Genomic DNA, 22,795 nt, shown 5'->3' with positions numbered 1-22,795 from the left:
TCAACATCCAAACTTGCCCGGATAACATTAAAGAAATAAAAAAATTTGTCAATGAAAAATTTCGCAATATTCTGTGGACAAGACACATAGGGCGGAAATTTTTTTATTACATTAAAGAATTTAATCCCACTTCTAGTCATTATGAAAAGGCCTATATAAGGGCACCTATTAACTGGAAAGCAAAAATGTTGATGGCACAAATTAGAACTAGTTCACATCAGCTGCGATGTGAAACTGGTAGATGGCAAGTTCCAAAGGAAGAGTGGGCGACAGAACATGTTTATTCTGCAATATGGGAATAGTGGAGACAGAGCAACACTTTGTCATGGAATGCTCGGCTTACAACGACATCATATCTGATTATACAAAAATTCTGCAGAATAAGGACTTCAACTGTTTATTTGAGGAAGATCAAGTGAAGAGAACAGCGGATTTGATTATCAAAATTCAGAGAAGAAGAGACAAGTTAACCAAAACTTTGCAACTAACTAGTTTGGCTCCTGACTCGAGAGGGCGATTACATGGGTCCCATAGACTACTTTAGTCTCGTGGACGTCATTAAAATCTATCATATCATATCATATCATTCCTAAGAATCAATAGTCATACCACTACCACTGATACTTGCTGAAATGATTGCGACAGAGGGAAACGACAAGGAGAGAGAAGGTGGAATGGAATTTTATTATGAAGAAATATTCTTCCACATGTCATGAAATATTTTATTATGAAGTCTCATTGAATAAATTAAAGAGATGCCAGAAGCTGGACATGTGTCCTAGCATTCTCCGTTGTAGGAGAAATGTCACAATCGTTCGATTGGAATTGCTACGAGAACTTTTTCCTTCTTTCAGGTTTCTAGTATAGTTTTAGCCTGTGACCATTGACAAGTAATTTGAACAATACTGGATCAATGGTAAAAAGTTGTACTGATCCATTTTCAAGGACTGTCACTATTTCATATGGTCATAGCAACTGTGTTTGAAATTCTCTAGGTGTGTTTTGGTAGCGAGTGTCATATAGTAGTGCCTGGTCCCCAACTTCAAACTTATTATTCTTGATAAATCTGTCATGCCATTTTTCCATTGTTGCTGTATTATTTCTGTGTTGTGCGATGCATATTTCCTATACTCGTCCAACCTATTCAATTGCACGATACACTCTCTTTGTGCCTAAGTCAGATCAATGCTCAACTCAAGTGCTGTGTGGAGTGTCTTGTGCTCCAATTCCACAAGCATAACAACTTGCTTTGCCACAGAGGAGTTCAAATGGAGTAAACCCAATTGTTGTCTTCTAGGTTGTACGGTAGGCCCATATTGCTTCGAGAAGGCGAAATGCTTAATCTCTTTTATGAATTACCACTATCTAGTCAATCTTGCCTATTTATCTAATTGGAAACTAGGATGAATCACCCTTAATTTATGGATTAAACGTCCCCAAAGTGGCTACCAATTGACTCCTAGGATCATTTATATTATCAAACTACAGACATAGACTTAAAATAGTGTGACAAAGTATATGATATGTCATTGCAATCATCTTCTCTATTCTATAAAAATGAAACTTGCATTCTTGAAAGTAAGTTCTACAAATTAATTCACCTAATTAACAACTAAAATGTTTGACACTTATGTTGTTCAATGAAAATTCAACAACTAGACATGATTCTATCGTCTGTCCTTGTTGCAGGAACAACCATAGGTTTTGTTATCTTGTGCCTATAGGAACATGAGAGTACTAGATAGTTCCTAAGAAAGGAAGAAAAAATGGAAAATTCCACTCACCAAGTTGCCCCCCTTAGATGAGCAAATTAAAAAGACTCAATATAAACTTGTTGGTGCAAAGACTTCTACTTTATTCATATTTGGTAAAACAAATACATATTGAATGCAGAAACTATATTAACTATGTTGCCTGAGATTACAATAAGACTTCTTGCAAAGATTAAAAAGCCTAGAAGCCTTATGGAAACTTATTTATAATAAATCATCCTAACTGAGTCCTAGATTGGTAGTCATCTCAATGACACAAGATATAGAAGAATCCCATTTGATTACAAATAGGATGAGATATTTCCTCATCTCGACAAAACATGTCTTCTCACTGATTGCCCAATAAAAAATATAGGCTTCATCCCATCTAGATTTATGCTCAGGTAACTGGTGTTAGGATTAATGAGACATAAATAACAAGTACATACAAATTTAACCAGTATCAGAAAAACAATAAATCACACAAAACAAATATTTAACATGGCTCGCCCAATCCTTGGGCTATGTCCACAAAACAATGAGTCCAATATTTTTATTATCTGGTGATTACAACTAGGTTCAAATCTGCAATCCCTTACAACTCAATGCTACCACAAGAAGCTACAATCTCATCACATTATGAAATTCCTAGCCCTAAGCCATTTTTACAAGCTTCTTGTCGCTTACAAAGTTAGGCCTAGAATAAGTCATCCAATAGAAAAATAGTAGTTGACACCATTTTACAATAATAAAGTCAATGATCTTTCTGGAGCACTACCCCTGAAAACCCTCATAGAGGCGTTGCCCGTCAACCCCACCCTATACCATGACAAGGAGTGTGCTTGGCGCCTTGCCCCAAGACCCTACAAGGGGTGCTGCTCCTTGACCTCGTCTTAGGGGCACTTCCCCCAAACCCTAGTAGAAATAATCTTGGGGCAACCTGCAGGGAAAAATTAACCTTCGGGTCTGATTAGGCTTCACATAACAACTAGCTCCTAGTTTGACCCATTAATTGGTAAGTTCATGCATGATGGTCAGATCTCCACTTCATTAAATAGCTGTTGAATTAATCCAAAGTCCCCTTTGTTGGCATCTTCCCAGAGATTCGTTGACTTAGTCTTGCAAAAGTGGTTAGCAGTATGAGTCATATTCACAACATACAATTATACCACCATTCTATTCAAATAAAAAAAATTTTACGAACTAATCCATTCGTGTAATCACAAATCCATTTGGTTACAAAACATTTTGAACATTCTAGTTATCCATATATAGAGATAACCAATCTTTCCATATGTAGTACTCTTTCAGTATTTCCTATGCCTAACATAAGATCATTTCAAAACATGACTTATCTAGGTTTAGCATGAGGTCTTTATACAAATAATGTCTTAAGAGAGTTTTAAATAAAACATAACAGTAAAACCTCCCAAACTAACAACTAGAAATATGAAGCATAATGAGCCATAAAATGGACTCATCATTGAGTTCTTGCAAAGTAATACATTTGTGTTGAAGCATAGAAGTGGGTAGTTAAATAGAGTAGTTAGTTCTTTGAGTAGGAGAAGTAACTTTCTAGCTAAAATAAGGATATATGTACTTAGGTTTGAAGATTTGAAGACCTAATATGAAATAGACCTTGATTTTGGAGAAACATGGAAAGTTTGCAAGGAACCAATAATAGTTTTTGATTAAGGAAAACAGGTTTTGAAGGGAGCTTGAAACCTTGTACACAACTTTAGATATTCAATGAGTATAGAAACAAAAATACAACAAACCAAAGAGGAATGGGTCTCCCCCCAAAAGGGGATGACCGTGGTGACAAAGAAACCTATCACCAGCCAGAACAAAATAACCAGTTAGGAAGCAAAGATCTAAAGTAAGGATCTGCCTCCAAAGAACTAGGGACAACAAGGGAGCTCAATATACTCCCTTTGATTTGGAGTCCCCCTTGCTTGACCAGAGATACATATCAAAAGGCAAAGCAAAGTACTTAGTCTTCTTTCTTTTTACCATAGTCCATCCATCCTCCACCTTAGCTGCCTCACCAATCCAATCCCCAGAAGAAACTAAAGAGTAGAAGCCATGGGGAGCAGGAGCAACAACAAACTCCCTGAGAGAAACCGTGGAGGGTTGGCCTCCCATAGGAGCAAGAAGATCAGCTGAGATAGGGGCAGGGATAGGAGAAGGGCCAAGGGCCAGACCCGAAGACCTTCCATCCTCAGCAACCACTGGCATCAAATCAACATGAGGAGAGGGCCTGACATCCCCAACCACCACAGGCTCAAAGATGACAACAACATGGGGAACTCAATCATCTGCATCCTCTGAGGAAACATCCAAAGACACGTCTGAAGGCTTAAGCACCATGTAATGCTCAGGGGAGACCCCAAACCACCAAGAGGGTGGGTGCCTAAGTTTAGTCTTCTCAACAGCACATCGAGGAGCAATGTGTCCTGTCTTATGACATTTTCTGCAGCGGAAAGGGATACCTTGGTAATCCAACATTTGAGTCCAGGAGCCCCTCAAAGAGGTCAAACAAATCTTTTCTGGAAGGCCCTTTGAGACGTCCATCTCAATAAGAATTTGAGCACACGTCGAATGGAGAACATCGAAAGTGGCTGAGTCGACATATAAAAAGTCTCCGAGAGAGTCCTCGATAGTTTCCAAAATAGAATCTATCCAAAGATGCATCAGGAGGTTTGGAAGCCGAACCCAGATAGGAAACTTATTAAAGGATTCTATGAGTGGATTAAAATCCATATGCCATGGTTTGGCCATAAGTGGGTATTTGTCTTGCCATGAAAAATTGCTATGACACAAAATTGTCTTCCTATCCTTAGCACTTTCAAACTTAACAATGAAGAATCCTCTGGCATTTGGAAAAATCTAAACACCATGGTCTAAAATAGGTTCCCAATGCTTGGTGATCCAAGTGCGGAGATCAACTAGAGAGGGCCAAAAACCTCAAAAACGAAAAATGGCAGCAAGGGAAGAGAACTCCTCTACCGTATTAAGAATATCATCAATAGTTTCATTATCTAAGAGGACCTTGACAAGTTTGGATACACTTATAGGAACAGCCTCACGAGGACGAGAAGGCCCAGAACCAAGTCGAGCAACACCATGAAGACTCACTTCAAAGGCTGCCACATTGACATAAGAGGCAACCCTACCCCTAGAAGGCGCAGGAGAAGCCATCCCAGAACCATCACCACCAAGAAGAGCCGCCAAGGGAGAGCCGACAGGAGGCAAGCATCCCTTGCCATCCCCCGAGACCAACCCATCACGTGAGATCGCACCAATCTTGAACGGGGGCAGGAGAGGGCGCGTAGCAAGAACAACAATATTTTGAATTTCAGGCGTTGTGCGCCCAAATGCATGAGGGCTAGAAGCAGCGGAAGTAAGCATCGTGTTTTGTGCATTGTTAAGGAACCAATAATAGTTAATTGAAGCAAATGGTTGGATTATTTCATTTAGGATGATATGCTAGTCAAAGTAGTTATGCATACCTAACAAATCAATGAAGGATAATCTAATTAAGGGAAAACATGGTAGAGGACTTGTCAGACACTTTGGTATTGATAAGACAAGAAGTTTGGTAAGAAGTGTTATTGGCTACAAATTTATAAGGATATCAAGAAATTTGTTCAAAGTTGTAAAATTTGTCAAGTTGCTAAGGGTAGTAGTGTTGATTTGTATATACATTTGCTTGTACCTAGAATGCCTCGGGAGGATATTAGTATGAATTTTGTTTTAGGATTACCAAAGACACAAAGAGGTCATAATTCTATATTGATTAATTTTCTATAATGTTGCATTTCATTCCTTGTAAGAAGGCATCTGATGTAGTACATGTGGTAGATATATTCTGTAAGGAGACTGTAAGATAGCATGCTTTACTGAGGAGTAAAGTTCCAAACATGGATATTACGTTTGTAGGTTATTTCTAGAGGACACTTTGGAGGAAGTTGAATAATGATCCAAAATTTAGTTCTACTTTTAATCCACAAAATGATGGACAAATAGAGGTGGTGAACATGAGTTTAGGGAATTCATTCAAAAGCTTGGTTGGAGATAAGTTTGTTAATTAGAATTTCATTTTAGCACAAATAAAGTTTGTACATAACAATTCAATATATAGAAGCACATGATAGAAACCTTTTGTAGCAATTACTAGTATGAGTCCTAAATGAGTTTTGGAGTTCAGGGATCATAAGCGAGAAAATAAAAGGATTGTTGTAGAAGAGGAAATTGTGAATTACACAAAGTCATTGCACTAGGAGGTCAAACACCATTCAGAAACTCTGAATCAAAAGTCTAAGTAGAAGGCATATAGAACGATGAGACAAGGATTGCACAGTAGGAGATGAAGTTGTGGTTCATTTGAAGAAAGAGAGATTTCCAATTGGGACCTACAACAAATTGAAGATAAGGAAGTTTGGATCTTGTAAGATTTTGAAGAAAATTGATTTTGGAAATACTTATAGAGTTATATGATGATATGGATATTTTTCCCATATTCATTATTGCATATTTATGAGCATCATGAGGTTGAAGGAAGTTCAAATGATTAGGGATCAGACCTATTTATTATATTACATTATATAATCTCAGGGAATGTTTTGGATCTTGAGGCCAACCTATGTGTAGAGATGCCTATACATTGTAATGTAATGTATCCCTTTAGGAAGCTTAGATAACATCAAGATATTAGTTATTAGAGTTGGATCTAAGTTCTCAGACTATAGACTGTAAGCAAGCAAACAGGCATACATGAGCTTGACATGTAGGAAAGCCTATTCTCAAACCTTTGTACATCTAATTTTCTATGAATGAATGCTGATCTCACTTAGTTCACTTTGTATAATGGTGTTCTCAAACTATAGATTGTAAGCAAACTAAAAAACATACATGAGCTCGACATGTGGAATGCCTATTGTCAAACCTTTGTACATCCAATTTTCTATGAATGAATACTAATCTCACTTAGTTCACTTTGTATAATGGTGTTTCCATTGTGTTTACTCTTGCTATATGACTTGACTAATCTCTTTAAGGTTGCTTCAACTAGATGACTATGTCAACAACAAAAGTTGAAGTATGCATTAGTTGGTGGTTGTAGAAGTGATAGAGGCCGGAGCACTAAGTGTGGCAAGATTGATCAGAACAAAGGTTATGTAAGCAATAGAAGTGAAGTACCTATTGATAGACTACATTCTTCTAAATTTGTGGATTTACAAAGCCAACGCAATCATTTCCTTCCTAGAATGAAGAGGATATGTGGGTCAAGAATGAACATGTCATTTGTCTTGAATCCGACGAGATGTTAGTAAGTTCCTCTTATGGAACATCTTCTAGTCATATAGTTTGTCTAACATTGATCCTTGGGCAGTTGACAACCTTGCATCACCCAAAAATAATATTTCCTTTTAGCTTGTCTATTTATTGTCCATTTGGACAATTTATTTGTAGTTTTAGGTTGTGATCAATCTAGTTGGCTCGTTTTCTTATGCAATCCTTATGGTGTGGTCTAAGCATCATGGAGATCCTAAGTCTAACTTCGCTATTTGTTCCAATATTTATAAATAAGGTTATCTTAAGTTTGGTCCAGTCCTATATTGACATTCATGTCCTAACAGTGATAATGGTGAGTTGCAACTTGCAATGAAGATTCATGACATGCAATGTCTAATGGTGCATTGCTCTATGTTGTTATATGATTGATCGACCATGTTGCATGACTTAATGTCTATTTGTGGATGCTTTTATGGATTTTGGTCATAACCTACTTGTTTGTAATTCTTTTCCTTTATCTTGAAATTTAATGATCAGATAGGCCAACTTGTGGCTAACAATTATATATATAAGGGGTAGTGATTCTTGTTTATGAGAAAAGAATTAACAAAAATAATTGACGTAATTAGTTTCTACTTAAGTATCATAATTTTGAGGGATGATCGATTGCAAGTAGGTTGATGAAGGTAGTGAATGTATTTGCCTTGTTAGCATTTGTCTATCAACAATGGTGATGTAATTATCTACAATCGTAGGCCAACCTAATGATAATCTAAGGACATTTCTTCCTTTGTTCATTTTTATTAGTTTTCTTGGGCATTTCCACTACGTCATATCTAGCTACAAAGTTATGACATCTTTGGATATTCTCTTACCTTGATTGTGTCACTTTTCCACCTCATCTTTTCCACTTATACCTACCTCTTGAAGTATTCTTATTTAAAGGTTTTCCTTGATGAGCAAGACACATTTTCAATAACAATATCTATTTTCTTTATTACAGTTTTTCCATGTTCAATTGACTATTCAATCAATAGATTAAAAGTAATGGTTTTTAATTAGTTGCCTGCTTGAAGGGACTCTAGATAAGTGGAATGTGTTGGAAGAAGTAGTTTATTAAAAGCAATGAGATAGATATCAACTTTCCCACTAGCAACATCATCTTGCTTTAAGATTCTAATTTTAGAAGCCAAACTCATTACATTGCCATTTTTAAACTTAAGATTAAACAATTTTAATTGTAACTGAATAAACTCTAGTTCTAAATGAAAAAAATGAAAAAAATTAAAACTTCTTAAGGGCTTCCCAAGCTAACTTGCATCTTTGTATATGTTGATACACATCTCCATTAACATAAGTTCATATCAAAGTCAAGACTTTTGAATTTTTATATTGCCAAATTTCTTTTTCTTTAACATCAGTTGCCTGTACTGTGAATCTAAAAGAAATTTACTAAATTTGTATAGTTTTTTATTTAAATGACTGCTCAAATTTTCTTGCCCAAATTTAGCAAAGTAAACAAGATATAAACTATTTATAAAAAAATCAAATTCACCTAAGTCAATTTATTGTTTCTGTAGAATGCTCCAATCTTCAAAAGCTTCATATATAAATGTATTCCAAAGCTCTGATAGCACAGTTAGCCCACAGTAGAAATAAAATTGAAAGAATGGGAAACTAAAAACTTTAATAGTTATTCCCTATAACCTCTATCCAACGAATATAATAAAGAGGTAGATATATAGAAGAGGCAGCAATAAGTTTAAGCAGTTATGAACTGTTATACAAAACCGTCTGAACACAAAACTGATAAAAACCTTAATAGAAAGAGAAAAATAAACAAATTTAAGTAAGCCTAATCTAATATTCATGAATCCCGATGATAAGACATTAAGAGATTCACCATTGCTTGTTTCTGATAGCAAGAACGTTTTTGCAAGATTCAGACCAGTCCTCTAACAAAAGCATATATATGCAGATAGCCAGACAACCCAAACAAGCTTCATAATAAACAAAAAATCCTCTCAACTGTGTATAAATACGTATGTTTGGTCTCTCATTAAAAATGTGTTTGCAATGACACCACCACCTCTAAGGGCATGTTGAATAGTTAACAAGAGATTGACTTGGAGCGGAGTAACTCAATACCACAATTTTCTAGTACAATCCATTATTTGGGAACCGAGCTTACACACCTTCAAGCATTTGCACCCACACAATGATGCAGGTAAATCAGAAGAAACAAACAAGCACAAAGTTTCTTCGGTGTCTAATCTGCACTGTATATAAATAACAAATGAAAACAAACAAGATGTGATCAACTACATTATTCTTAGTACATACTACATATAAACAAGGAAAATGGCCTTACCCTAATGCATGTATGAAATATAAGGGGATGCCACTTACAATATATACATCAGTGCATCGGTAAGAATAGGGTTATTGACATTAGAAGGGTCATATGAATAAGATGTACTAATATTTTTTAAAACCTGGAGGAATAAAAAGAATTCTTTGATTGTATGTATTATCAACATTTTTTACAAAACAAGATCCTTCGTTCCTTCTTTCAGTCAAGAAAAGATCAGTTAGCTGCAAAGGCTAAAAATTGAGACTTTCTTAAAACTATTAGTACCAACAAATTGGAATTACATAATTGCCGGTTAGGATAGAGATAGTTTCAAAAACAACAGTTTGTGCGGGTAATTCCAGGACAGAAGTGGTCTGCACACAAATCTGCATGGAATCAATGCTGGCAAACCAACTAATCTCTTAACTTCAGATGTTTGGGAGTGCTTCAGTTATTGCACGGAAGGACAATCATAATAGTTGTGGCATGAGTGTGTATGTGAGCGTTGCATGTCTGTAGTGTGTAGAATGATTTTTTGGAACAACATTATTGTTTATAATTTTTTTAATATTTTCATTTTTCTAGGAACTATGCATAATTTCAAACTTTAGATAGCTTTAGACAGACGAGGAGAAATAAATTGATTAAACTTATACCAATCAACATCCATTATGAGTAGTACACCTCTCAAACTGATTAGCATATATTTAATTCAAAGATTCATGAAAACAAAAAAATTTATTAATTAATATATCCTTTTGATATATGTGCTAGGAATACATAGACCTAATAATTAATATCAGCCAAATTTTACTTCCCTTAATGCACATTCTCAAACAACATTAATTCATATTAGCTTGTATACTTATGTTGGTCCTCAATATTTATTTTCATTATTAGTTCAGTTTTGGGGCTTAAAACCGTTCTTGAAATGGGATGATCATAGACAAAGACTGCCACTTAGTTTTGGGCAGACATAACCATGTGGTTCAAAGGAAGTGCATTGGCAGGTTTGATCCCTGTTGTTCGCACAGAAAAAAAATCTGGAATCTATATCATAAGGCAGGATCTGTTGAGTATTAAAATGACAGAAATACTTAAAAGAAAAAATTACTACGTGAATTATATCAACTCAATAACATTTATGTAAAGAAATGTAATCTTATGTAAAAAAAAATCTGTAACATAATCGATCCAGAAACTATGAATTCTTGATCAAGTTATAAAATAATAAAGATTATCAGAAACAAGATTCCATTAGCTAAAGATGAACTTGAAATAAATAAAACAAGGGATTTAAAGAAATTAAGACAAAAAATGAAAACAAATATAACTACTTTTACAAAAAACTCTTTAACGTTTAGGCATATTTGCTGCCCTCTTGTTGGGAAGGATATGCTTTTTCAATATCCTGGTCCTGTGAATAATTAGAATTATTGCTTACATTGGAGCCCAAAGATTTGATCTGAATTTTCTGTGAATTTACAGTAAAAGGATCAAAAGGAATATGTTTTGAATTGAATTCCAGTCGCAACATAAGTGAATTTGCCATCACCCCTAATGAGCTGATGCCCATCAGGGCCCCTGCTATTGATGGAGTTAACATGGTGCCAGTCACAGGTAACAACACTCCAGCAGCAACTGGTATACCGACCTGCAGTGATTAAATTTGGCATATTATTGAGTGCCGTGGTACCAAATTAAGTTTGCAAGGGCTAAAGTGCAGGTTGATCATTGAAATTTGAGTTCTACATCAACTACATGTTTATTTTAGGAAAACTTCAGATAGAAGTCCTGGAATCAAACAACATATTGCAAAATCAAATAGCCAATTTTGAAACTCATCAGAAGTAACTGAAAATAATATCAAATTATTGACTTACAATATTATACATAAATGCCCAACAAAGATTCTGTTTGATTTTCCGCATGGTCATCTTGCTAAGTTCCAAAGCATCAAGTATCTGGTACAATTCTCAGAAATCATTAGCAAAAATAATGGAATGGAATTCTTCTGGGATGCTATAAACAAGGCATAACATTATTTGAAAACAGTTTTTTACACACATTCAAAATAAACACAATAAATATTTAATATAAACAAATATATGCATTTACCAGATCCTGTACTTGAAAGTATATAGATAAATGTTCAAGAAAATTCCACCAACGTTAGTTTTCTATATCCCCCATTTTTCTTCCTTTTCTATTGTTCTTTAAATCTTGTCTGGTTTCCTAGTTATTTGATGAATACTAATGTGACAAGTGCTGCTTATGTTTTACAAGTCTAAGCTCTGGCATTAGTATTAGTATCATACTTAGTAAGTTTTGGTTTCAGTGATGTTGTTATAGCCTTAGACTGGTCATATTCTTCTGTTATCCAGCGTTTACCATTTCCTTTATTTGCCCAAGTGAATATTCCTCTCTAAAAATCAAGGCCTAAAATACCCCTTCAATGTTAAATCCGTAACTTTCAATCATGCTGATCTGATAACAGATCGTTCTGATCTGATCTTGCAATATATTGATCTGAAGTCATTGTCTTATCCTCTTATGGATATCAGCGCCTATCCTGGAGTACTAATTTAAGGTCTAACTAATCACCTTGGTTAGTTTAGGACTAAACTTATTATTGCATGGAAAGTTGCCGACTATAAGGGATGAGTCAAAGCAGACTTTTGAAGGGACGTCTCCTTTGTAAGGACATGCCCCTTGATCTCTATATTTAATAAGGGTATGGTTGAAGTTTAAGGACACACAAGAAACAAGAAGTCTGCTCCTTAATCAGTACTTCCCTAAGACGAATTGCAGAAGTGAAAAGCATTTCCAGAATTATATCTCTCCATTCATTCAAGACTGTATATTGAAGATTATCTAGAACAAGCATATAGATAGTGCAATCTAAGTCTGATTCAAGTTCAGAATTTGCAGAAACTTTACATGGTATCAGAGCTCTGGTAGTTGAACCTAGGCTCTGCAAATTAAATAATCAGACTTGATATATATCTAACATCATTCTCCTATCTTCAATGGCATACACAATCAGATCCGAGGACAGGTTTGATGGGAAAGAACACTTTGATGCTTGGAAATTCAAAATCATGAGGATTCTTGAAGAAAATGATGTAAAACAATTTGTTGATTCAGCATCCAGACAACTTACTGTTGAACCCCATAAAACTATCTAAGGTAAAGGAAATAGGAAAGCCATACAGATCATATTAGATGGAGTGAAAAATGATATAGTACCCATGCTAACGAAACATCAAACAACATTTGATATGATGAATGCATTACTAAATGCATATGAGGTTAACAATGCAACTAGAGTTCTCGCACTAAAAAAGCAACTAAATCATATACAAATAAAGAAGGGAGAATTGATGAATTCTTACTTCCTAAGGGTTGTCAATCTAAGAGATGAACTTGTAAGTATAGGAACCATCATTAATGACATGGAACTCATACTGATGGCAATAGATGGATTACCAGATTCATGAGAAACATTCGCACAAGGAGTAAGTGCCAGAGATAATCTTCCTAACTTCAATAGACTTAAGGGAGATCGTCTTCAGAAAGAATCCAAAAAATTTAAGAAAGGGGGAAAATTGAAAACTAAAGATGAAGAACTTCATGTTCTTAATACAAATTCCTATAAAGGCAAGAAGAAGCACTTCAAGAAGAAAAAGGGTAATCAAAAGAATGAAAAACCTAAGAAAGATCTATCCAAAATAAAATGCTTTAGATGCGAAAAGTTTGGACACTACAGATCTAATTGCCCTAAGAATTCTAAACAGCAAGTGAACAGTACAAACATTACTAGGGAAGAAGATATCTATGATTCTAAGAATTGTGTATTGTATTCAACACTATCAAATGAAGTCTCAAGTAAGGCATGGGCGATTGATAGTAAATCATCTCGACATATCAAAGGATACAAAGAAGAACTAGACCTTTGTTGGTAAACAGATCTGTCACAGTAGAATTTGCCCAATGGAGTGTGTGGCAAACCGTTCACAACAATTGGATAGGCCCTTGGTATGCGGCTTCCTCTGCGTTTAGAGGGGCAGCTCCCTCGTATGATATGATTTTTGAATAAGAATTTAAAACTTTAAAGATCAGGAGAAAGTCATTCAAGACGAATGCACCACACGCCCTCACAACCTTCTTTGGTAAACAAGATTGATAACAAAGGAAATCAAGAACTACGCTTGAAGGCAACCAATATTATCAAGTACATTCATTATCATTCGTAAACACTCGCATAGCACCATGAGAATGTCTACTACTACATATAACAATTTTGATTTCAAAATAAGAAACCCAAAGCACATCTCATTTAATTTCCTTGCACCAAGAAGACAAAAGAGATTTTTCAATTTCAGAGATAAAAAGTGTACATACTTTCCAAAATTTACCCCTCAATCAAAAATTCAGCTTAGTGTTCCCTTATTTTTAAAACCAAAAAGTTCCCTTTACAAAGCCAAAATGACTCCTTATATAAATATTGAGGTTAACAACTACCCCTCTGTGGTTAGTAACTACTTCCCAAATACATGATTTGGGTGAGGTTAATTAACCTCAACAAAATTAACCCAAAAATGATCAAATCCTTAACCTTTGACCAAAGTGACATTTTAAATCACTAATCACAAAAAGATAATTTAAAAGCTTGAAACTTCAAAGACTGTCACTTTGATGAAGATCAAATACGGAGCTATATGCTGAAGTATGTCTCCATCTGTTTTTCATCAATCTCCTTACTTTGTGAACATCATCCCACTTGCCCAATTCTGCATAGATGTTAGATAGAAGAATATAAGGAGAGGCATTTTAAGGATCCATCTCAAATAGGAGAGTTGCTGCAAATACTCCCAGCATTATTTTCTTATGTAATCTACAAGATCCAAGAAAAGACACCCATACAGCCACTGTAGGTTTGATTGCCATTTGATGATGAAGTTTAAAGCTTGCTCAAGATAGCCAGCATGGCCAAGAAGATCAACTATGCATGCATAGTGATCAATTGTAGGCATAAAGCGATAAGAATCATTAATGCCATTGAAGTATTTACACCCAATATCCACTAAACTTCCATGGCTGCATGCAAATAAAACACAAACAAATGTTACATGGTTAGGGTACGTCCCAGAATGCTTCATTAATTCAAAGAGATTGAGTGCGTCCTTGTGAGAGCCGTGCATCGCATATCCTGTGATCATAGCATTCCATGTGACTGCATGTCATTCAAACATTCTACCAAACAATTTGCGTGCCTTCTTCATGCTTCCACACTTTGCATACATATCCACCAAAGCATTCGCAACTACGACATTTGACAAAAGCCCATTTGCAATTACGCTTTTATGAATGGCCATACCTTGTTCCGAAGCTTCCCATTTTGGCACAGGCTGGGAGTATAATGCCAAAGGTGAACTCATCAGGTTGGACACCTGCCAACCGCATTTACTTTAAAGTATCCAAAGCTCTTTCGACAAGCCCATTTTGTGCATATCCTGCGATTATCACATTCCACGACATCACATTTCTTTGAGGCATTTTATTAAATAGTTCTTGTGCCGGTTTCTTCATTTCTACATGTCAGCCCAAACTCGAGGTGCAGGTGTTTGGATGATTCAAATCTTGAGCTTTGTCACACACGATTTGCAATGTCTGGCAAACCCAATTTGCAACTCATAATACCGTTCCTTTTCATGCACAAGGGTGAATGAAGATCATTCTAGCAGTCAGTGTGAAGAGGCCAACTGAAGGTTCCAAGGTAGACTTTGAAACTTTGGTGCTACATCAATGTTGCAAGTTCTATGTTCATGAATCATAATATAAAAAAAAAAAAACGAGCCTTGTTTGTGGTTGCCACAATCCACATGTTCCATGTCTGCCTTTTTGTTTTTATTACTCTCGGCTTCTTTGCCTTTGCGCCCTTTGTAGGTTTCTATGTATTCCGATCTCACCAAGGACTTCGATTTACCAATGACGCTGAGTGAGACTGATCATTGTCTAAGGCATCAGTTCTTCTTTCCTTGGCAACCCAATAAGAAAGGATTTGTGCTCGAGAGGACGTGCGTAACTAACATGATGCCTCCATACTTTTTCAATATTTTGTTTGTTGCTTTTGTTCACAGCATGCGCTTCAATTTGGTTTTTCCTTAAAGAAGACTAAGCTTTTTTTCTTCTTTTTACGGCAAAGAGCATTTGACCAAACACTTGTTATGTTTCCGTGCATGAAGCTCTCACTTTTATTGAGTTGATGAAGATATTTGATGAATCTATGTGCAAGGTTAATTGCAGGGCTGATGATTATTGTTTGCAGAGTGCTATTCCTGCAAGGGACAACATTTAATTCCACAGACAAACGAGCCTTGTTTTATTTTTCCCAAGAATTACATCTGCCTCCAATAGTAACCTTTCCACCTCATCATTATCGCAGAAATCCATTGTGTTTGAGCTTATCCACCGTTGAACTCTGTCATGCCTTCTCTCTGTCACCGCACTAAGGAACCTCTCCAACATGGAATGCCAGGAATCAATATTGCTTCCTTTCTTGGGTACAATCTGCAATCTGAGCAATTATAAGCTTAAGGTCTTTCAAGAAAATGAACCATTTTCATAGTGAGAATCTGTTTCGTACACCATATGTACCAATTCCATCAAGCTCTCATGATAATATTCAGCCCGGTTATAAGGAGTGATAGCAGCAATTTTGAACTTCCCATTCATACATTTTTAACATGAAGTTTTCCTGAGACCTGCTGCTAATGTGCAGGGGGGCCGACTCATCTCCAACAATTGCACAAACGTTTTCTTCCATCTCTTGTTACTCATTGTTATTGCCAATTTATCCCCATTTACATGTCTAACTTCTCATTGAGAAACTCAAAAGGTTAATAACCGTCTCAAAGAGGTTAAGAAAAATGTGTTTTTGGAGAGGTTAACTAACCTACTCCAAAATGCGTGTTTTGAAAGTTATCATTAACCTTTGAGAGGTTAAGAAAAACACATTTTTGGAGAGGTTAATTAACCTACTCCAAAATGCGCAATTTGAAAGTTATCATTAACCTTTTGAGAGGTTAATGGTTAATGATAGACTTGAAAACACGTATTTTGGGTCTCAACATTAACCTGCAATAAGTTGGAGCTCAGAAGCCGGATTTTAAAAATTTCAAGTGTTGGGTGGAGCTAAGGATGAGTCGGAGACATGAAGATTCAAAAACTCATGAAAACTTAGAGATAAAATGGTCATTTCAATGATCAAAATGGGACGTATTTCATACATAACCAGGGGATTAACAGTTTCAAAAATTGAAACACTTTATGACTAGGCAGCAACCTTATATCAGAAAAGTATAATGGCGAAGTCACCATTGATGATAATTCAGCACATTCTGTCAAAGGAATTGGAAATTGCACCTTGAAACTGAAGTTAGGTAGTTCTCTTCTTCTCAAAGGAGTACTCTATGTACCAGGGATAAAAAGGAATCTAATCTCGGTTACAACACTTGAAGACGATGGACATAATGTTGCATTCATGGATGGTAAAGTCATAACCTAGGCCAAGAACTCCTCATTTAAGAAAGCAAAGTTGATTGGTCAAAGAAAAGGGTATTTGTATGAATTAAATTCAAAACCTAGTCGAACTATTCAAGCCTTAATTCATGAAGCTGCTGATATAAACGAGATATGACACAGAAGGTTAGGACATCTAAATTTCAAAACCTTATCGACTATGGGGAAGATGGTTACTGGTTTACCTAAACTGAATAAAGATCACTCAAGCATATGCAAGGGATGCGCTCTGGGTAAGAACATCAAAAGTCCATTTCATGATAGCACTAGAAAAACTAACAATGTTTTGGAATTAATCCACTCAGATTTATGTGGACCTATGTTTGTTCCTTCTCTTGGAGGATTCTAGTACTATATACTTTTTATAGATGACTTCTCAAGGAAAACTTGGATTTACTTCTTAAAATGCAAAGAATTTGAAGAAATCCTGAACAGATTTAAAGAATTTAAAACCTTAACTAAAAACTTATCTTCACATAAAACTAAAACTCTTAGGATTGATAATGGAGGGGAATATACCTCAAATTTGTTTAAAAAGTTTTGTAAAGAAACATGAATTAAGAGGGAGTATATCATTCCTTATAACCCGCAACAAAATGGGGTAGCTGAAAGGAAGAATAGAACAATTTTAGAAGTTACAAGAGTTATGATATTTGATCAAAATCTAGAATATTATCTTTGAGCAGAAGCCTCGTGTACTATTGTCTATATTCAAAACAGAAGTCCTCACTTCTACCTTAGAGATAAAACTCCAGAAGAAGTCTTTACTAAGATTAAACCCAATAAAAGTCATTTGAGGATTTTTGGGTGCCAAGTATATATAAATGTTCCAAAAGAAAAAAGAACTAAGTTAGAACCCTCCAGGAGGAAAGGTATTTTTGTAGGTATAGTGAAACATCTAAAGCATATAGGATTTTCATACTTGGTCAGAAAAATATTGAACTTATTAGGAATATAATTTTTGAAGAAGATTTAGCATTCAAAAGAGCCCTAAGTTCTAAAGATTCCTCTCCCTTACCTAGTTCTGAAAGAAATAATGAATCTAATTCTTAGAGGGAGAACATTGAAAAAATTGAAGATGAAATTCAAAATCTTAATCTTGAAAAAACTCAAAATTCTAAGAAAATACCACTTTGGCCCATTACAACAGTAGAGGAAGCACAAGACTTCGCTGCACCATCCAAAACAATTAGAGAAGGCAAAAGACCCAAAAAAAATTCTAGTTATACAACAAACATGAATGATTTGCCTAAATCAGAACCAAACAATGTTTCAGATGCTATTAAACATACAACTTGGAAGGGTGCTATGACGCAAGAATACCAATCCATTATGAAGAATGATGTTTGGAAAATTGTTCCTAGACCTGAAAGAAAATTTGTTGCTTCTTCCAAGTGGATATTTAAAATAAAGCATGCTGCTGATGGTAGCATTGAAAAATATAAAGCCAGAATTATACCTAGGGGATTCTCTCAGAAAGAAGGAATTGATTATGAAGAAACCTTTGCTCCTGTTGCCAGATACACCTCTGTAAGAGCGGTCCTAGCTATTGCAGCATCGAAGGGATAGAAAGTACAGCAGATGGATGTAAAAACAACATTCCTAAATGGAAAGATTACAGAAGAGGTATATTTGGAGCAACCTGAAGGATTTGAAACTCATGATCCTAAAGTTTTTGTTAGCAGGCTCAAGAAAGCTCTCTATGGGCTTAAACAAGCTCCAAGGGCTTGGTATGAAAGAATTGATAAGTATCTCACTGGCTTAGGATTCTCCAAAAATGAAGTTGATCCAAAGACGATATGGTATTTTTGATACTGTATGTTGACAATTTACTAATAACAAGTGATCATCTCATAGCTCAATGCAAGAAAGATCTAATCAGAGAATTCGAGATGAAAAATTTGGGACTCCTTCATTACTTCCTAGGACTAGAAGTACGGCAAAATTCTGATAGCATTATACTTAATCAAGAGAAGTATACATTAGATATCTTGAAGAGATTTGGAATGTGGAACTGCAAGTCTATGTCTTCTCCAATGGACACTAATCTACATAAACTTAAAGAAGCAACAACAAAATCACCTTCTATAGATTCTACTCTCTACAGACAAATGATTGGGTCCCTTATGTACTTGGTAAATACAAGACTTGACATTTGCTATGTTGTTAACGCCTTAAGTCAGTTTATGTGTGAGCCAAAGGAGATTCACTTAGTTGTAGTCAAACACATTATGAGATACTTACAAGGCACTCTTAACCTTGGGCTCAAATATGAGAAAGTTGACTTGGATTTAACATGAATTCACAGACTCAGATTTGGGTGGAAGTGTTAAGGATAGAAAAAGTACTTCAGGATGTTGTTTCAATTTAGGATCAGCAATGATATCATGGATATGCAGAAAACAGTCTTCAGTAACACAAAGTTCCACAGAAGTTGAATACATTGTAGCAACAATGGTCTCTCAAGAAGCAATTTGGCTTAGAAAGTTACTTGTGGGATTATTTGGTCAAGCAATGAATCCTATGATTATTCATTGTGATAATCAAAGTTCCATCAAGCTTTTTGTGAATCCATTTTTCTATGACAAATCCAAGCATATCGAAATTCCTTACCATTATGTAAGAGATATGGTAGACAGGAATACTGTAAAATTAGAATACATTTGCACTGCAGATCAAACAACAGATGTTCTGACCAAACCTCTCTCTCGAGTGAAGATAGATCACTTCAGGAAAAACTTGGTATGGTTGAATTGTAATTGATTTGTATTCTTTAAATTATTAATAAAATAATTTTATTGTCAGGCTATTGACTGTTATGGGCTCCACCATTTGTATTCATTATTTTAGAGGTGATGATCTCTGAAATAATGAACACTTGTATGAATGACATTATGAGAGATGACGATCTCTTAGATAATGAACTAAGTAGTAGAGTTCTACTGTAAGATCTAGATGAGTTCAAGATCACATAGTGATGTAGACATTGCTATGTCTATAAGTTACAATTTGGATAAAGGAAGAATTTTATTATTCTCTGGAGTTTATCTTGTGTTTTGGTAGATCTTAACTCAGGATCATGTTGTATTATAAGAATACCAGTACTTATGAGTCACAACTTGGATAAATGAAGAATTTAATTATTCTTTGGATTTATCCTGTATATTGTATTCGTTGCAATACTGTTATCACTAGTATCAGTGATATGTCATAGTTCAATGATACCACGTGCTAAGAAGAGTCAGATAGATATAGAGTATCAATCCTTGCTTGTTCATCTTAATTGATGTTGCTAGATATGATATTTCTCAATATGATTATCAAGTTAAGAGGGAGTGTTAATTCCGTAACTTTCAATCATGTTGATCTGATAACAGATCGTTCTGATCTGATCTTGCAATATATTGATCTGAAGCCATTGTCTTATCCTCTTATGGATATTGGCGCCTATCTTGGAGTTAGTTTAAGGTCTAACTAATCACCTTGTTTAGTTTAGGACTAAACTTATTATTGCATGGAAAGTCACCGACTATAAGGGATGAGTCAAAGTAGACTTTGGAAGGGACATGTCCTTTGTAAGGACATGCCCCTTGATCTCTATATTTAATAAGGGTATGGTTAAAGTTTAAGGACACACAAGAAACAACAAGTCTGCTCCGTAATCAATACTGCCCTAAGATGAATTGCAAAAGCGAAAAGCATTTCCAGAATTATATCTCTCCATTCATTCAAGACTGTATATCAAAGATTATCTACAGCAAGCATATAGAAAGTACGATCTAAGTCTGATTCAAGTTCAGAATTTGCAGAAACTTTACATTCAATAACCTCCATAAGGGCATCTCCAATTGCTACACGCGTTGAATATTTTTACTCCCTTCTTTTTGTCCAGGAACTTAGCCATATCAAAATACTACTAGGATAAAGTACTGATTTGCATTTGTTTCCAAAAACGATTTTATTTCTCTGAGTTGAGTGATTTCACAGTCTCTCTGAGAAATATAGACATTTTCTATGACTGAATGAATTTTCCCTTGAAAACAGTGAAATGCATGTTGTTAAACCCTAAGTGCAAAAAAATTGAGAAATAACAGCATACCTAGCGGGGAAATTTTATGTCAGTGTTTTAGGAAAAATGCAGATGTTTGTTATATGCCACATTCTTCTACAGTTGATGCCCTTAAATTGTAGAGACCTTATTGTCTCTTGGAGGAGAGCTATGTCTCTGTTCTCAGCATTTTTTCCTCGAGTTTTTGAACTTCAGTGGGTAATCCAATAACAATGTTCCACCAAAGTAGTCACAGAGTTGCTGTAGGTCTCTGCCTGGCTCTGGATGCTCCGAAGCCATCCCAATTTGCAGGATACTGTTTAGCACTATGCTAGGTTATGAACCTTGAGCATCTCCTCAAGATTATCTCTTATTTGTCTTGTCCATTGAATTTTGTCACTCCCATATGTGAAAACTTCAAAAGATGATGTCCAAAATTTTGGTCCTCTGAGTTTGTCGTTTGAGTCCTACTACTCATTTTTGTTGCATTGGATTTAGCTACATATTTTAGAGGCTCCTTAGACTTATATTTTCATATTTTCTTTGCTTTTGTTGCCTCGGTGCTGGAGTGATCCATTGTGCTATGAAACTATTGACTAAACAACATCCATTACCTTGAACTATATCATTTCCTGGTTCCCAAGTGCCATGAAAGGATTTTGCATGAAAAGGAGTTGTAATATGCTTTTATTTCATTTACTAAATGTAAATAGGCATGTAGGAATTTTCCCTCAAAAGAATTTTGGATCTTTTGTGGCTATTGGAATGTAAATGAATTTATGATACGGTGAACTTTTTGAAGCAGCTGTGTTTTCCAATATTCTAATTTTATGCCGCTGCAGTGGATTACTTTTCCAGAGTTCCCTGAGAAGGTGAAACTGTGACCAGATGGCCGCATTCATGTCAAGTCATGCATCTGGCTTCTGTATAACCAATTTCCTGATGTAGCAAGTTAGCAGAGTATTCACAAAAGTTATGTAGTTATCAATGATCTGAGATTCCTGAACGAGTGCTTGAATAATAGGAAAACAGCATCCTGATACTTTTATGAGGTAACTAGGAAAGTGATCCTTTCTGTTTGAAAGCTTGAAACCAGTTTAAGCAGACTGCAGATGGAATACTGTCTACATTTTGTGCACAGGTCTTCCAGGTGGTAGCTGTCTATTTTATCCCATGGGAGCACGTTGCCAACACTAACAATGCAGATACACATTTTAACGTTTAGTTAAAACAAATTCAATCATGAATCTGCTATATGTTTTAATTACTGTTACTAGATCTATTGCAGAGACAAATATAGGAGCATAACAATATGAACAATTAAAACAAAGGAACATTTTGTAACATATTATTTTAAAGTAGAGGACAGAGGAAAGATGGAGAAACTGTGAGAAAGAAAATGCAGGAAGGGAGGGAGGGGAGGAGAGAGGGGTGAGAGAGAGAGAGAGACAGGGAGATTCTGAAACCTACTTACTTGTGTCAATCTATCACCCATAAGAACAATTTCTGCAACATCACTAGCAGCTCCAACACCACCACCCATTGCAATCCCAACATCTGAACAAGCCAAGGCTGCAGCATCATTGATTCCATCTCCTACCATTGCCACATTTTTCTTTTGTTCACGGAGTTGAGCTATAAATTGTGCCTTCTCATCAGGTTTTACCCCCGCAAGAACCTGACATTTTGAGAAAATATGTAACCAGATCTGATACAAAAGAATGATAGATGAAAAAGAAAATTACGTGCAATATCTTCATG

The 22,795-nt window shown here is 35.5% G+C and overlaps 1 protein-coding gene across 2 annotated transcripts in view; it reads right to left on the bottom strand.

Moving 5' to 3' along the window:
• Nucleotides 1–10,681: 10,681 nt before the first annotated feature.
• The window catches only part of PAA1 (P-type ATP-ase 1), a 271,870-nt gene continuing 259,756 nt past the window's right edge, over nucleotides 10,682–22,795 (bottom strand). The window contains exons 15-17 of one of the 2 annotated variants that reach the window (XR_016358675.1): nucleotides 22,505–22,712; nucleotides 11,286–11,366; nucleotides 10,682–11,056 (exon numbers count right to left, since the gene is read on the bottom strand). Coding sequence is in view for 1 of the 2 variants with exons in the window: in XM_089809766.1 (XP_089665892.1) it covers nucleotides 10,763–11,056; nucleotides 11,286–11,366; nucleotides 22,509–22,712 (579 nt within the window). In the remaining variant the exon portion in view is untranslated. The remainder of the gene's footprint in view (nucleotides 11,057–11,285; nucleotides 11,367–22,504; nucleotides 22,713–22,795) is intronic. The other variant, XM_089809766.1, reaches the window with a different exon arrangement.

Source organism: Cupressus sempervirens, chromosome 11, assembly GCF_028749045.1.
Source record: "Cupressus sempervirens isolate cs-2001-9-10 chromosome 11, ASM2874904v1, whole genome shotgun sequence".
In the NCBI taxonomy this organism is placed as follows: Eukaryota; Viridiplantae; Streptophyta; class Pinopsida; order Cupressales; family Cupressaceae; genus Cupressus; species Cupressus sempervirens.
Note: the sequence above shows the minus strand (reverse complement) of the source record. Positions and strands in the feature narration are given on the sequence as shown.